The sequence below is a fragment of the Hemitrygon akajei genome, chromosome 18 (genome assembly GCF_048418815.1).
Source record: "Hemitrygon akajei chromosome 18, sHemAka1.3, whole genome shotgun sequence".
Taxonomy (NCBI): domain Eukaryota; kingdom Metazoa; phylum Chordata; class Chondrichthyes; order Myliobatiformes; family Dasyatidae; genus Hemitrygon; species Hemitrygon akajei.
This window is the reverse complement of record NC_133141.1, coordinates 48,639,972-48,657,840: the sequence shown is the minus strand read 5'-3', so window position 1 is coordinate 48,657,840 and position 17,869 is coordinate 48,639,972. Positions and strand designations below refer to the sequence as shown.

Sequence of the window (17,869 nt, the reverse complement as noted above, 5' to 3'; positions counted from 1 at the left end):
CAACACGTCAAACCTTGAGGTGGATGGGCTACAGCGACAGAAGAGCACAAACACATGTTCAGTGGCCACTTTAAGAACTATCTATATAGACTAAACAAAATTCTTTTACACTGTCTGGTCTAACCTCACTTTAAATTTCTTTCCTGCCACCCTAATTCTATTTGTATTTGAATGATATTAAATAATGTACATTATTAACTGAACTCTCCAATACAGTTGAGATAGCTGCATAATCAAATTTATTAGAAAACAATCAGAATGTTAACTAAAATAGCTAATGGAAATTGTAAACCAGTTTAGGTTTGAAAAATACACACAAAAATGCTGGAGGAACTCAGCATGTCAGGCTGCATCTATGGACGGGAATAAGCAGCCGCCATTTTGGGCTGAGACCCAGGACTTGGCCTGAAATGTCAACTGCTTATTCCCCTCCATAGATGTTGCCTGACTTGCTGATTTCCTTCACCATTTTGTGTGTATTGCTCTGAATTTCGTCAGATGGTCAGGCAGCATCTATGGAAAAGAGTAGTCAATGTTTCAGGCCGAGACCCTTCTTCAGGACTGAAGTTTTGAAAATGCTGAGTTCCTCCAACGTTTTGTGCGTTACTCTGGATTTCCAGCATCTGCTGACTTTCTTGCATTTCTAATGTAAATTACTGCTACTGTAGGTAGGTGGCACAAAAATTAGGGGGAGTTGATAGGCTTACGAGAATAGATTACAAGGAAGAGTGACTGGGGTATGGACTGGTGGAACTGCTCTGAGGGCCAGCAAGCATTGACTGGCTTCCTACAATGTCGTAAGTAAATAAGAAATAAATGTAGAATCTATTAACTGCAAGCAGGTCATAAGCAAAAATCTCATGCATTTGTTATTCTACTATATTTTAATATTTCCTCTTTCTATTAAATATGAATGTACCTCTGTGACTGAAAAGCTCTGTGAGTATGGTGTTGGCCGATGTGATGACAGCAGAAGATTCTGATGGCATGTGGTTAAGCAAATCCATTATCACCTTGGCTTTCTGTTCCTCTTTATCACTAATCCAATTTGTATTCAACAGAAGATCTAGGTCAGATGGAAGATTGACCTGTCCCACAACCTGCACCATGTAAAAGAGCATAGTACTGAGAAGTTAAAGTAGGAGGGAACAAATGATTATGCTATAATATTTAGAACTTTGCTTTGCACCTGTAAATTGTTTGAATAAATCAGAAATGCGACACGATTGTTGTTTTGAGTCTTATGAGCCTAGTGTTAGTGCCAATTTTATTAAAGCTATTGAATCATTTTTGCAGATGTTACCACACTGGGAGCATTTTAACATGAATGCATTCCACTTAACCTTTCATTAGGCATATACTGCTATTATGTACTGTCTACTGTTAATATATTTACATGAATAATTTCAGAAAAAGCTAGGTGTTCAAGATCACAAAGAACATAATTTCATGGAATATTCAAGGACACTTTCAAAATTTTAGAAATGATAGCTATATCTATCAATTATGAAGAATGTTAGAGGCAGATTACTTATTTGCCTGAAACAATTTTGAAATATTTGTTGTAGACAAAAGCTAAAAATTCAAACCAATACTGAAATGAAAGGCACTTTATAAATGACCTGACAAGCAGAACATCACTTTGGGGGTATTTCAATGTATACCACTTGTGTCAGTATTTGTTGGCTCAGTAACACAGACAAAATGCTGGAGGAAATCAGCAGGAGAGGCAGCATCTATGGAGAGGATTAAAGAGCTGATGTTTCGGAAGGGGGAAGAAACCAGAATAAGAAGGTGGGGGGAGGGGAAGGGGAAGGAGTACAAGTGAGAAGTTAATAGGTGAAACCAGCTGAGGGGGAAGGTAGGTGTGTGGGGGACAGGGGATGAAGTGAGAAACTGGGAGGTGATAGGTGGAAATGGTGAATAGATGAAGAAAAAGGAATCTAATAGGAGAGGAAATGGACCATGGGAGAAAGGGAAGGAGGAGGGGCACTAGGAGGAGCTGATAGGCAGGTGAGAGAAGAGAAAGGGTAAGAGGGGAGCCAGAACTCAAAACATCAGCTCTTTATTCCTCTCCATAGATGCTGCCTGACCTGCTGAGTTCATCCAGCATTTTATGTGCTACTCTGGATTTTTAGCATCTGCAGAATCTCTTGTGTTTATTGGCCAAATTGTGCTTAAAATGATATTGAAAACTTCAAAGCTAAATGGAGAAATCTAGAAGTTCGCAAGTTCTTCATCCCTTTTCTAATTTAATAAACTATGTAGAATTTAATCTCTTTATGTGTCTCCTTTAAACTTTGTAAGGTATTAAATGTGAAGTTAAACTATTTATGTTCAACTGTCACCATTGCTTACGTTCCTGTGGAAAAAGAGCCCGTTTTAACTTCTCTAAATCAAATGCTCATTTTAATTTGTAGAACTACATTGGAAAACAGCATTATAAATATGTATATCAGTGATTTGCCTTTGTTAGATATTATATAATGTATAGTTTAAGAAAGCTTTGTTAATGTTGCATAATAACAGGACAGCATACAAATAGTTGGATGTATGTGAAACAGCAATAATGCTGGCTGACCATATGAGCATGAAAACAAAAGATATCACATTATTGTGTAAAATAACAAGACATTAGATTATCGAGAAATAAACTACATTACATAAGGCAGGGAAGTGGGAGATATAGGTACATTAGATAATAAATTACTGGGAAATCTATATAATAGGTAACAAATAATTGTGAAATAAATGATATTAAATATGATAGTAAATTAGATAAAATTATTAATATTAGGTTACAATGCAAATAATTGAGAATAAAGCATTAGATAACAAGGCAGCAGATTATTGAAAAAGAACATACATTAGATAATATCCACTATATTCCATCTGTTCAAAAATCCAAGATGTCCATAATATCTCAAACATGCCCACTACATGCACAAAGCTCCCTTACCCAAATGCACTGCCATTACATCCACTTGTTATCAAGCTTGAATGCTACAAAACTTTCCACATTCTGCATGTCCTAACTGACTACTGCCATCAACTGTTAGCAACTTGCACCAACAAAGTGCTGACTGGGTGCCCATCAATGTAAACTGCATGAAACAATCCCGAAATGAAGACACAAACAAAAAAAATAATCTAAAGAGCCATTAAAAAAATGATACATGCTAAAAGCTCCTCTTTGGAAATGGGTGGCGAGTGTGTTTCAGTTCTTGCCATGATGTTTGTTTCACATTTAGCAGGCCTCAAACTTCACAAGTAACAAACATCAGAGTCTCACGGATACCAATATATATCCACTATTAAATAATAGTTTGCATTAAAAACTGAATAATTATTCTCAATGTTAATAATCAATGAATTCACTAATACTTGCAGCTTCATCAAAATCATTTTTATCTGAGAAATGTCATTGGTTCCTTTTTATTTCCTGAGTACACATACAGAGTAGTATGTGCTCTACCATAAAACTCTTCTGAAATCTCAACTTCTCTCATTTTTCCACATCTCACTGGTTGAAATGCTAGAGATTCTCACACCCTTGCATTCGAGATCTTTAATTGTTGCAGATGGTAAACACAGCTCAGACCTGTGTCCAAAGGGAGAATGGTATTATTAGAAGATCTTCCCCAAGGCAGTTTCCCTAAACCATTTTGAAAGGTATTTAATACGGAGAGGCTTCTTCCCAGAAGGGAAAAGTGCGAAGCTCAGGCAGATTAGCAGATGTAACTGGAAAATAATAAATTAAAATCTGAAAACAATTGTTTAGCACTTCTCTCAATCATCTCACATTCTACCAACACCTAAAATGTTTGATATTTGCATTGTCTTGATGATTGTTTTGGTGACTTGCACGGACACCTGGAAAGCATTTTGAATTGTTTTGGATGTGTGGATTTAATTTGCTTAGTATGAGGATAAACTTTGGTTCTGCTCAAGCCATGCAAAGGTGGTGACACAGGATGTTTCCCTGTACGTTTTCCTTCCAGATTGGCAGAAAAGGACATCCTGACTTTGACTCTGTGCCTCACCTTCATGGTATAACTGAGATTTGGTCCTCCAAGGAACTGCCTCTGTGGATCTCAATGATTTAGAAAAAAATACAAAAATAAGTGCTAATGTAAAAGACGGGAGGTATCATGGTTATCAAAACATTGGCCGGCACAATACTAAAATGGTCAAAAATTATGTGAAAGGTTACTGCTGAGTGGGACATGGAATCAGTGCACTTATGTGAATAATTGTACTCAGTCTTCCATTAGGGGCAAGTCCATTTGGCATTGGCAATACTGCTGACAGTAGAGGCAAAACCATCAGGGAAGAAGTGGAGTATATCCATCCAATCATCTTCTTAATGGACTCGTGCCCCAACTGACTCCACAAAACATACCTGTAGGCTCTCCACACAGCTGGTACCAAGAGAGATTGCTCGACGCTGAAAACGCCCATTGGCACTTGAAGCAGCGCTTTGACAACGACGGAACTGCAAAACAATTACAATGAGGTCTCCTTGTCTCATGAAGGCCAGCCTCAGAAGAGTATCTGAAACTGGCAATGCCAGGGAGGCACCTTTACACATGATGCTGGGAGTGGGTGGTTGATGCCAATCTCCCAGTTAATGACCTGATCTTACTTTGATTGGCACAATTTGCCAGATATGGAAATGAATAGGCCACATTCTCGCAGAGGTACTGAAACCAGGACATGATGAATTATTACATAATGTTTCTATAACTCAAAATGGGACAATCTTGCAGCACTGAAATTGAATACTTGCAACTTTGTGGTACCCAGTGCCAGAATTAAGCATTTCTACATTAGATATAGTTTAACTCATTACAAAGTATAGCTTCCTTTACTCTTCCTGAGCAAAGTGCTTTAAGTCCAGCTTCATTTCCCACAGAATATAATTTTAGCCTTCAAAAAGCCTGTAAATTTAGTGACAAATTGTACCAAAGAGTGGGTACAGTGCTGTGGGAACACCTTAACTCAAAATTAGAACAAGGATGATCATTCCCTTCAGAGGGAGAAGACATTCATCTGAATGGTTTGAATCAGTTCCTGAACTTGGCCACCCAAATCCCTGAACATAAGAAATCCTTGCACTACTGTTAAAGTAGAAGGAAAGTGTAAACAGAGTATTTATAGATATAACTGAAAACAGCAGCATTCAAACATCAAGTGGTGACTTATATACCGGCTGGCGTGTGCTTGCTTGTCTCCCTCTGCCCTATGGGACTGCAAGGTGTGCCTCATCCCCACCAGGGTCTGTAGCCAAGCCACTGGAAAGCTGTTCCTGAGCAGAGGAGGGTCTTGTCAGCATGATCTCAAGCTGTTGTAGGCTTTAGTGTGCAAGATTTTCACCATTTGTAACAATAATCTAGGCTACCTGGCAAATGGTTAAGACCCTAGGCACTGATGATGGGAACCAAGAAATCTGTCAATTTGATAGAAAACAGCTAACTTGTGCCCCTGCCGGCCTGTCCAGGTTAGCATCTCAGCAATTTCACTATCCTGCTGCAGAGCTATATCACACGCCAATCCCCTTTCAACTCTGGTATCCACTGACATAACAGCAACAGATTCCTGAATTTGCACTGAAACTCTTGGACTTTACTAGCAAGGTCAACATTTAATTCCCATCCCTAACTGGTGAATATGCCTTCCTCAACCATTATACTTCATGTGGTGAAGATGGAGATCTTGTACAGGCTGTGGCCTGCTTGAACATTTCACAGGACAGTTAAAAATTAACCGTACTGCTGTGGATTTGCAGTCATATGAGGGCTAAATTGGGAAAGGTTGGCTGGATTTCTATTTCTTAAGAATATAAGTGAACGCAATAGGTTTTTTGCCAGTATTTTCATGGGCACCATTTATTGATACCAGCTTAAAAAAATCAGATTAATTTATTCCCCAGATGCTGAGATCTGAACTCATTACTCCAGGTCTGAATTATTAGCCCAGTAACTGAAACACCAAACAACACAATTGGTGCTGGCTCAACAGAACGATCTTTTTGATGAGGAGAATACTACAAACTAGTATATGTTATGCAAGCCTTTTGTTGCCAGGGCATATTTTCTACGACACTCCAATTTCTTGACCAGAATATTTCTGGAGGAGTTAACGGAAGCTATAACAGGACACGATTAGATAGTGAAACAGCGTGCAATCCAATCATCAAAAATTCATTGTGTAACATTAGTTATACTCTAATTCCAAATGAAAGTTAAGCACAGAGCAGGAATATTGAAAAAAACCCCAGAAATAACTGTGTTCAGATATCTGAGGTTATTTACAAATAAAATCCAATTTTAGGCTCCATTGTAAAGGGTGTGGAACGGCCAAGAAGTACATGATGAGCCTTAAAAAGAAGTTAGTCACTTGGTTACTGCACTTTATAGAAAGAATACTGAAACTGTAGAGGGCACAATAAATGTATCAGAAGGCCACATTTTTTTGAATGACATAAGACTATGAGACCAAAAATTAAGCGTGTTTAAAGATTCTGAAATGATGGGCAAATTGTTTCCAGTAACGAATGAAGGGACACAGATACAAAATGAAACGGAAGAGGTTAAGGAATACAAGAACTACAGCAGAAGTAGGCTCTTCAGTTTAACAAAGCTGCTCCGCTTTCATTGCTCACTTTTCCAATGAATCCCCACATCCTGCTATTCCTCTGATGCCCAAAATTTATCCACAGCCTTTTGAGAATTTGCCTCAACACATTCCTAATTGTTCAGTGACTGCATCAGTTTTAGATCCACTTAGAGCAACCAAGGTCATGGAGATTATCCTAGCAATCACTCTCTTGTTTTGGAACCGTAGACAGCATAGAGGTCATTAAACGGCAAGTTGTGCAGACGTGAAATTCGTTTTCAGGATCAGGAGTTGAGCCAGGGACTTGTCAATGTGCAAGTTTGAACCAGATATATAAGTATGATGAAAGCCCCAAAGAAGTTAGGGAACAAGTTGGGCAATTAGGATTAGAACTAATTGCTCACTTGGAAGGTAAACACAGACATGGTTTGTCTCTGTGTTGCAACTTCCATGTATTATTTGCTTGTTTGCCAACCTTAAATTTTTGTACAGAGTAACACTAAGCAGTGGAAAGGGCTTTACCTTAGAAGTGGTTATGTGAGTGACTGGGTTCTATAACCACTGTCAATCCAATGCAGAAAGACTGGCTGGAAAACATCCTAAAGAAAAAGTTGCATTCCCGAAAAGTAACAGTTTTTAATGAGACGACTCTCGGGCTGTAAGATTGTGGGAGCTTAATGTGTTTATCAGATTCCTATTCTCATTTTAGTTTAAAATAAATGTTCTCACTCTTTCACTAAAATTATGGAAAAAAGGAAATCCAAAACATTGAACATAATTTAACATCTCAAATTCCTTCATTTCATTGCCTTCAATGTTAAGTTGAAGGTGTACTCTACCCACATTAACAAAAACAGAGCCACATCAGGGTAGAAATCCAAGGGCATGTTTCATAGTTCAGTCAGGGAGAATCATTTGGGATTTCTGTTCTTACTGTTAGAACTAATGTTACAATAATTCCTACTAGAAGCAAATATCAAATTAGTATAGTCCTGGATTAGTATTTGAAACTTCTTGCAAGGTTAACTTGGCAAAATCCAATTGTAATCCCGATCCTGGAATTCAAAGGATCTCCTTCTGACTGGCTCTGTAGTCAGTAGTGTTGAAGAAAATAAAAATTGAACAGTGTTTCCTCTATTTCAGCTTTCACTTATTATCTTGTAATACCAACATGGAAGCTAGAAAAGGTTTAAAGAGCACGAAGAAACAGGCCACGCATCCTTGATCTACGAAGGAGCATAGTTTCTGTTGATTTCTGGTAGATTCCTGAACCAAAACTTACCAAATACTTTGAACAGCAGTTCTGGTATTTAAATTCTTAGTCAATGAATCCTATTTTGTTTTATTCTCCTAAGCATGTGACTTGTGGTCTTATTACTTGCTCTAAACATCCATTATTTTCACGTTTTCTGTGTGCCTTTTCCTTCTTACCTGCCATATTGTTCTCTCCTTAGTAAGATCTTACAATATTGGGGTTTCAAGGTGGAAGATGGAGGATGAAACTTCGTTAGCATGACATTCAAGGTCAGAAAATATCATCTGTTCAGCACCCCACCCTTTAACTGACTTTGGGTACAGCATTATTACAGCTAAGAAGGCAGAAAAGGATGAAAAAGACTTTTCTGCTCATCAATGGGTGACAGAGGAACAGAGCAACAGAGTGTAAAGGGGTCAAACTGATGTCAGATGAACTGACGAGATTGGGAAATGAGAGAAGGTCAAAGGTGGAAGAGATACCATGTCTAATCAAGTCCAAAACTACTTCTTAATTGTTTAAAAAAAGTTATCAACTGCTTTTTTTGGGACCAAAAGATATTTACATTCTTCACTAGATGATACATCAACTTATCATCTGTCCTTTATAGAATATAATAATGTTACAAATTTATGCATTGCACAAAGAAAAACTTTACTCACCTTTTGACTACTGTCCTGAATACCTCCTGAGTTGTTCAGAAACATCACTTTCAGAGGCTGCATTATCTTTGCAATATGTGCTGTGACACCCAAGGAATTTAAAAACACCAGTTGTCCATCAGAGGTCTCTCCTATGGAGCTGATTATAGGAATGTGACCTGATTCCAGACTCCAGTTTAATAGGTCTTCTTCAACTGAAACTACGTTCCCAAAACTGCAAAAGAAATCACAGTCAATCCATGGGGGCCTTGGTGTATAATATGGCAATCAAATCATCAAAGAAACTTTTTTTTATTTACTAAGATGAATACAGTGGCATATTTATACTGACGGGGGAAAAGAAGCTGACGTGGTCACTAACTGAAAATCACCTTTAATTTCAAGCAGTCCTCAGGTTATGACAGGATTCCATTCCTGAGAATGTTTGTAGCCTAGACTTTAAGCTGGAAATGAACAAAATGTTCTTGTCAACTTATTACAGGAGGATAGTTTTGCTTTAGAGAGGGTGCAGAGAAGATATAGGTTAGAGAACATATGAGGAAAGTTTGAGTGAGCTCAGGCTTTTCTCTTTGGAATGAAGGAGGATAAGATGTGACTTGATAGATGAAATGAGGCATAGACTGAGTGGACAGCTAGCACCTTTTCCCCAGGGCAGCAATGGCTAATACCAGAAGACATCCTTTTCAGATAAGTAGAGGAAAGTTTGGGGGGGGGGGGGGGTGTCAGATGTAGGTTTCTTCAGAGTGCTGGTAGAGGAGGATACATTAGGGGCATTTAAGAGACTCTTAGAGTGACACATGGACGTAAGAAAAATGGGCTATGTAGGATGGAAAGATTAGATTGATTTTTGAATAAGTTAAAAGGTCGGCACAACATTGTGGTCTTAAGGGCCTGTAGTGTGCTGTACTGTTCTATGTATAGGAAAGGATCACAGAAACAGTCTTACGGATGAGTGAAAGGCGTAGCAAGAGCTGCCACTCGTCGGCCTCACTGACTGAGGAAGTCTGCTCACTGTCCCTGATTGTTGCAGCTTGGGTGGAGGGTTTGGAGAGAGTGGTGGTGCATGGGAAGCCATGTGGAGGCAATGCCTCGTTCCATCTTCCAGAAGATGCCTGCAGTACTGTGTTTAATCTCATCCAATAATTAGTTCCTTAGCAAGGAATAAAAAATCCCAATCAAAATGTAGGCCAGACGCTTTGGAGCTCAGCTGTAATAGCTCAGTGCTTACCACTGATAAAAGGTTACCTGCGATCATTGAGAGGCACTGTAGAAATAGACTGTACGTGGTTCTGTGGAAAGGGCAATCATTCTTTCCCTATTGAGGTTGGTGATAGGGCTGGGTATGGTGTAAAGAAGAACTACTTCTTGGTACCTCTTCTTTTCTAAGATCACTAAGGTAGTCCAGTAGGAACTATATACAGTATACACTCTGCACAACTGGAAGTAATAGAACCAAATTCATTTCTTATTAGCCACTCTATTGGATACACCTGCTTGTTAATTCAAACATCTAATCATGTGGTAGCAACTCAATGTGTAAATGCAAGCAGAGGCAGTCAAGAGGTTCAGTTGTTGTTCAGACTGAACATTAGAAAGGGGGGGGGGAAAGGAAGGAATGTGATCTAAGTGACTTTGACTGTGGCATGATTGTTGGTGCCAGACAGGGTGGTTTAACTATCTCAAAAACTGCTCAGTAGTCTCTATAGTTTACAGAATGGTATGAAAATAAAACAAAAATGTCCAGTGACCGGTAGTTCTGAGGATGAAAATGGGAGAGGCCAGAGGAGAATAGCTGACAGGACAGTGACAGTAACTTAAATAATCATGTGTTAACAACAGTGATGTGCAGAAGATCATCTCTGAACACACAGCATTTTGAATCTTGAAGTGAATGGACTGCACCAGTAGAAGACCACATACACACTCAGTGGCCACTTTGTTAGGTACAGAAGGTAATAAATAGCCACTGAGTGTATCTTGTGCTTTTTTCACTTTTCAATTTCGTGTTATATGCTAAGGACTTCACAGTGAGTCATGACCATGACCAGTTTAGTGATGCTTGGGTTTGACATTTCTTTGTTGTGTATACAGTCTTTCTTAGACAAATCACAGATATTTTTGAATTTAGCTCTTTCATAAAGCACCTGTACCTATTAGAAGACGAAGGCTTTTCTGCTTGTAACAAGGCCCCGCCATTAAAAAATGGCATAGTAACAGCTGAATTCCTGTGCAGAGCATCAGTTAGGATCCTGCAATTCCTAAGTAATAAAGATTTTGTTTCCACAAATGGATCTGAAGTTTCTTCATCATACTGAGAAGATAATCCAATAACGACAACAGGTTTCATGTCCATACGTTGGAGGAATGCCAAGCCGAATGCCAAACTGGACACCATCTCTTTTGAGCAAAAGATGTCTGCATCCACCTAATGGATACAAAGATAAAGTTAACCAATATAACAGACCAGTTCTTGGATAGTGTCTGGAGCACTTCTATTTTCAGAAACTAAACTCATTGCATATTTAGCTTCCTCTTTACACTGGCTGTTTGGAGTTTTTTTTAAAACCATAAGTCATGTGAATACTGGGTTAGGTCCAGATAGTTGTTATGTAACCTCATCATGGTGTCAAAAATCTATTTGACTTCTTAACAGGTTGCTGTACCTGCATGCTAGCGTTATCTTTTGTGTGCAAGGGCACTTTATTCCTTTTCAATGCAAACATCTAGTAATTTATTATCTTCTGAACAATATCTCTTTCCTCTTCTTCCTTCCAAATTAATAATCTAATTTCCTGATTTCTTTCATGGGCCGCTCAGCTGACTACTTGGAGTCTCTTCCTTTGCAGACTCCGTCTGTCTCAAAGCCTGCTTTTTCACGCAACTTTGTACTATCAGCAAACTTGGATACGCTGTGCTTGGCCCCTTTTGTTAACTTAATAATATAGATTATAAGCACAAAGTATTTCTACTGATCTTTACACCTCCCACTATTTTTGGCACTTTAACTGATTCTCTGTGTTAGTATTACCCACAATTTAGTGCATCTTGATCTGTGTAACAATCATTAATGTGTCTTATCAAATTTCTTTAGAGAATCCAGATATGCACTGTCTCCCCTTTGTCTGCTCTGCAAGTTTCACCCTCGAAAGGTCTGGATTGGACAAACTATGTTATCACAGTCTTTGAGTATTTTCCAGGTGTACTGTTTTCATGTCCTTACTAATGGGTTCCAGAATTTTTCCACAAATGGTCACTGGTTTCCTATTTTCTCTCTTCTGAGGTACTACTGTAGTCTTGGAAAAGCAGCAACCAATTTCCCACAAACAGCAATGAGATAACAACCATATAATCTTGTTTTCTATTGAAATGTCACTGCAGGGATAAATATTAACCAGTATGTCAGGAATATTCCTTGCTCAAAATGTCTGTGGGATCTTTTACATCCAGCTGAAGACGGGTCTTGATTTAATGTCTCAACCAAAGGTCGGTGCCTCTGATGATGCAGCTATGTCAGTATTGCATTAGACTTTCTGTTCAGTTCCTTAAGAGTGGGGATTGAGTTTGTAATCTCTGATCCAGAGGCACAAATATCATGGTTTGAGGTGTGGCAGACGCTCCAGTACGTTACTGAGCAAGTGTGGCCTCATCCAATTTTCTGCTCTATCCTGTTTCATTTAATTAATAGAAGCACAAATGGAGATTGTGTCTGACATACACTCTATCATAATTTATGCCCAGCCCAAATGCAGATCAAAGTAAAACTGAACATTAGCCTTCAAGCCAAAATAGTAACTCATCAAATGTAGCACATGTTGTTATTTCAATTCCCCCTTATGTCAGCATTTATGTTAAAGCATAAATCTACCAATGCAACAAACTGAAACTCATTTCTGTAATTGACATTTCCAGCACAGTACTACTTTTGATTGGATATGTTTGTTACTTAGGAAGCTACAAATAAAAATTTAAGATAGGCAACTGTTTTTGTAGGACATAAACAACAAGCATATGAAAAATCTATCACTTTTAACTGTGGATATCCTTTGGTGCATTGCTCTGAACAGCTAGCAGTTCTAGTGTGATTATCTATTGTGGGCCCACAAATGTACTTTTGAAGTGTATGACTGGCTCGATGTTTTCTGTTTATGGGAAGACCATGTGAAGGATATGGGCTTTATACATATATTCTTTCCCAGGAATGAATTTCAAGGCAGTAGTCTGGCTATGTCACTATTGTTACTGCACAGATTTGTCTATCAGGTTTATGGTTCCATTATTACAACAAAGGAGAACATTCAGCTCATCAGATCTACTCTGGCAGAGCAAGTCCATTAGTCCCAATCCCCTACTATCTGTTGGCTTCTTATTCCCCCCTCACATGTCTATCAGCATTCATTATGAACTCTTCCCAGATATTTGGTAACTTACTCTGCAGTCAGTAATTAGGTAATTATAGCTAGCACAGATACCATTGCTGGTTATCTATATGTTGGTTGCCTTTGCAGAATATCTGCAAAAAGTTCAATTTTTATCAGTTTTCAGTGTTGTGCAGTTATTTTCTCAATACTTCTCAGTTGTGATCAAACATTTAAAATCTTTTGAATCTGGTTTATACAAGCTATAACAATATTTTTAATTCAATCTTACTGAGCTGTTATGCAAAATGTATTGATTAAATGCAATGATAATTACACTTTTCTCTCTGAAGAGATGGTGTCAGATTGGATTCTACATTTCCGAAGTGCAACAAGTTTGGAGTTTCCTGTCGAGTTTTATTTTCAGGTTCGGGTGGCACAGTGCAGTTAGTGTAGCTCTCTCACAGTTTCTGGGTCTCAGGTTCAAAGACGCTGTCTGTGTGGAGTTTGTATATTCTCCTTGTGACCACATGGGCTTCCTCCAAGTGCTCTGGTTTCTCCCATAACTCAAGGACATACTCATAGGTTAATTGGTCACTGTAAGTTACTCATTAGTATCAGTAAACAGCAAAATCAAAGGGGAGTTGATGTGCATGTGAGAGAGAAGGTGAAGTAAACATGCTGCGAACTTCTGCCGGAGCAAGCATGAATGACAGGCTGAATATCCTCCTCTGTTCTACCACAAATCCATGAGCTATTTTGGCACATGACAATGACTGGTTTTTAAATCATCAGACCCTTTGCATGCTTGCGATATTCTGTAAATCTGTAAGTTAATACTCAGAAGTTTGCTTGGTAAGTACTTTCTGAATCCTTGCCTGAAATTCTTACTGAAGATGTCAACATATACTCTTCTTGCCATATTGCTGGTGCAATCTTCACATGATTATATCATGGAGTCACCCTCATCCAATAATGAACCAGCAACCAATGATAAATTAATCAGGAGGAGAAGATAATTAGGGAGAAGATACTGGAGCCTGAGACACACACTCAATGCTTCAGGAACAGCTTCTTCCCCGCTGCCATCTGATTTCAGAACAGTCCATGAACCCAAGAAAACTACCTAACTAATCCTCCATTAAAATATTGACTTTTTTGTGTAACCTATAGTAATGTTATGCCTGCACTATACTGCTGCCACAAACCAACAACTAATGTCAGCGACGATAAACCAGCAGCTGCCCCAATTAGCTGAAGTTTCATGGAAACAATTAAAAAGGCAAACAAAAACACAAAATGCTGGCAGAACTCAGCAGGCCAGACAGCATCTATGGGAGGAGGTAGTGACAACGTTTCAGGCCGAAACCCTTCATCCATTTTGTGTTTTTATTTATCTCCAGCATCTGCAGATTCACTCGTGTTGCCTTTAAAAAGGCAAACCAATGTTTAACTGAGTAACAATTTATGTATTAAATGAAATACTGAACAAATTAGAAAATGGCCAATATCTCTACTGTACTATAAAACTGTATATTAGATCCTAATAGTTAGTGATGGAGGAATTCACCTGTCAAGATTAACTGTATATCAGTAAAATCAGCACAACACCTAGTGCAGGTAATGGACTGCCAACATACAATGCTTAAGACAAGTGCATCACCCACATCTTCATTTTCATTGGAACATTCCAGGTGATTGTTGACGCCTTCCAAACTTGTTGAAGCAGTGAAATTGTTTCATTTTTACTCCTGGCTGTTTCTGGGGACTCTAAACCTGAATGCTTGAAACCGCTGTGAGCAAAACAGTTCTGAATTGTCTTGCTTATTTATCACTGCTTTTTGAACACAAACACACACAACTGACATTATTTAAAAACTGATTGCTCTAAACATGATGTAGTGTTTATCAGCCACGTAAGAAGTGCACGTGACTGACGCTATTTAGAGACGATTCGGCAGCAGTCTCTTGCCCAAATTAAGCAGCACACTGTCCCAAAGGGATCCCGGCTATTTTCTAGATTTAGTTTTTTTTCTTTAAGAGTTGTCTCCCCACCCCCCCCCAAAAAAAGCTGCCTTAATTAATTGATGGCCCAAGTAACCGGAATCCACTGTATTTATCAGCCTATGTTTGACAATCGTGCCAAGATGCAGAATTTCCCAATTTACTGGCCAAACTCTGTCAACCATTTCCCAATAGCACTCCAATGCTGAACTCACCAATAATTTACGCTGGGAAATCTGCGGTCTGATCTCACAGACTGAAGCCTGTACAGTATCAGGGAGTCCATTCTTCTGAAGAGTAATCATAGAACTATATGGTGTATCATTTTAGTTAGTGTTTTAAGAGACATTCAGAGACATGGAACATTTTGTGCTGAGGCAAGATGTTGCTGGCTTTCAAAGTAGTCAGGACAAGACTTGTTCTCGCCTGCCCAGATCCTTCCATTACATTACGCAGTCTCCAGTTGCCTCAGTCTCTGACTCTGGGGTATGTCTGTATAAGCTTGCGAAGTGGAGTACAATAGTGTGACTATCAATAACTGTTTCTGTCAGTAAAGAACAAGCCATTAACTTGGACTGTGATTATGGACAGAAAAATTTAAAGTTATGAGAAAAAGACATTCTAGAGCAAATAACTTTAGTTTTGGGATGATGTTAATAGTCGTGTATAGCTCAGTGTTCCTTACATTTCAATTACCTTGTTACAGGGAGAAGGCAGGAGAATGGGGTTGAGAAGGATGATAAATCAGCTATGATCAAATGGTGCAGCAGACTTAATGGGCCAAATGACCTAATTCTGATCCTATGTCTTATGGTCTTGTACTATTCTAAAGAATGTGTATTTTCTTATGCATACAAAACTTACTGTAAATTGTGTTACTACTGCATATCGGTTGATTTTTAAGGTTTTCTTTTCCTCTGTTGTTGTCTGATAAGTTAAGCAAATTGCATAATGCATTATGTGATGGGTGGTAGTTAGCACAAAAGATGTAAATCTATGAGTTTGTGCCCCGTCAACTGAAGCGAATTATACAAATTAATGACTGTGCAGAAACTCCAAAATTATGCATCAAACCAAATTCTAGAGTGAGCTGCAAAATTGATTTTGAGATAATCATAAACAGTCAGTTATGCTTCCCTTTATGCTGAAAAGTGCTGGAGACCCATCATAAGACGGCCCTCGAGGGAGTGGTCTCTACCATGCATGTGAATCCTCACAATCTTAGAAGAAATGTGATGTTCTTTTGTGATATTTGGGAGTGATTTCCATAGCCGTATGAGTATTTGCAGTGATAATGCATTTTATGTGGAGTCTGAGTTCTTTAAATGAGAAGACAGAAATGGAAAAATGTTGCAACAGCTATTTAAGTGGAACAGGAATTAATCCATTCATGTATTATAATTGGAGCAGTCGGATGAAAAGGATTTTAATCTGTCTCCTGGGTCTGATGCTGACTACTGGAGATAACAACTGAAGGGGTGGGGAGGTTCACTTCCACTGGGGACTGTGATTTGCAGCATCTTCTGGGGAATTATCTCTCTGACAAACAGTGCTGATGCTTCCCTCTCCTGCTTAGTCAAGAGATTGAGCTCTGTATCCTCTTGTTCCCACCGTTCTTCATGGCCCTTAAGCTCCTGGTCTTCTTAAGAACATAAGACATAGTTGCAGAAGTAGGCCATTTGTCTATTGCAATTCAATCATGCCTGACTTATTTTCCTCTCAACCCCAGTCTCCTGACTTCCCTTCTTCAATGCCCTTACTAATGAAGAACTTATCAACCTCTGATTTAAATATACCTAGTGACTTGGTCTCCAAAATCACCAGCGGCAGATCCACCCCACCTCTGTCTAAAGATATTCCTCCTCATCTCTGTTCTAAAGGAGTGTCCTTCTATTCTGGAGCTGTGCCCTCTGGTCCTAGATTCATCCACTATTGGAAACACCCTCTCCACATCCACTCTATCTAGGCCTTTCGATTTTCGATAGGTTTCAATGAGATCCCCTCCCCCCATTCTTCTAAACTCGAGTGAGTAGAGACCCAGGGCCATCAAACATTCCTCATACATTAACAGTTTCATTCCCGGATCATTCTTGTAAACCTCCTCTGGACCCACTCCAAACTAGCACATCCCTTCTTAGATAAGGGGCCCAAAACTGCTCATAATACTCCATAAGTGGTTGCTCTTCCTCTAACATGGCTGTTGTCATCAGTTTGGAAGATGGTACAGCATTTAGCATGTGACAATGAAGTTGTTGCAACGATGTGCAGTGGACTGTGAGATGCTCTGAACTGATGCAGGCAATGCATTCTTCCTTTCTGGAAATCAATGCTGTTTACCGCTCCTACCTTTGTCTACCACGATCCATCCATGTAAACCATGCTTGCTGATAGAAATGTCCAGCCAACCAGTTTCCAACAAGATGGAGTCATGTGTTCTACCATTGTGAGGAAATTTTCCTCATCATTCACAAGCATGAGAATGGAGAAACCTTTCTCTTTTGATGAAAAAGTCCATGCAGTCAACGTTGTGAGAAGCCGGCCACCATAGCAAAGGCTAGTGCACAGGGTGCCACCTATTCTTCACTAGAATGAAAGTAGATTAAATAATTTCTGCATGATTACAACACCTGGATGACCTCTGATATTGTGCTGAGAAGCAAATAGGGAAAAATGACAATTCACTAGGGAAGACACAAACAATCTCCCAGATGTAATAGTGGCCAGAGGACCTAGGGTAACGGAGGAACTGAAGGAAATTCACATTAAGCAGAAAATGGTTTTGGGTAGACTGATGGGACTGAAGGTCTGCATCCCAGGGTACTTAAGGAGGTGGCTCGAGAAATTGTGGATGCATTGGTAATCATTTTCCAATGTTCTATAGATTCAGGATCAGTTCCTGAGGATTGGAGGGTAGCTAATGTTATTCCACTTTTTAAGAAAGGAGGGAGAGAGAAAACAGGGAATTATAGACCAGT

The 17,869-nt window shown here is 39.0% G+C and overlaps 2 protein-coding genes across 3 annotated transcripts in view; one reads left to right on the top strand and one right to left on the bottom strand.

Moving 5' to 3' along the window:
- tmem101 (transmembrane protein 101) overlaps positions 1-17,869 on the top strand; it is a 70,656-nt gene that overhangs the window by 29,845 nt on the left and 22,942 nt on the right. The window lies entirely within an intron of this gene.
- Positions 1-17,869, bottom strand: part of nags (N-acetylglutamate synthase) — a 33,227-nt gene that overhangs the window by 10,410 nt on the left and 4,948 nt on the right. Inside the window, exons 2-5 of one of the 2 annotated variants that reach the window (XM_073071624.1) lie at positions 10,686-10,960; positions 8,536-8,749; positions 4,403-4,495; positions 920-1,100 (exon numbers count right to left, since the gene is read on the bottom strand). In XM_073071624.1, coding sequence (XP_072927725.1) covers positions 920-1,100; positions 4,403-4,495; positions 8,536-8,749; positions 10,686-10,960 — 763 coding nt within the window. The remainder of the gene's footprint in view (positions 1-919; positions 1,101-4,402; positions 4,496-8,535; positions 8,750-10,685; positions 10,961-17,869) is intronic. The other variant, XM_073071625.1, reaches the window with a different exon arrangement.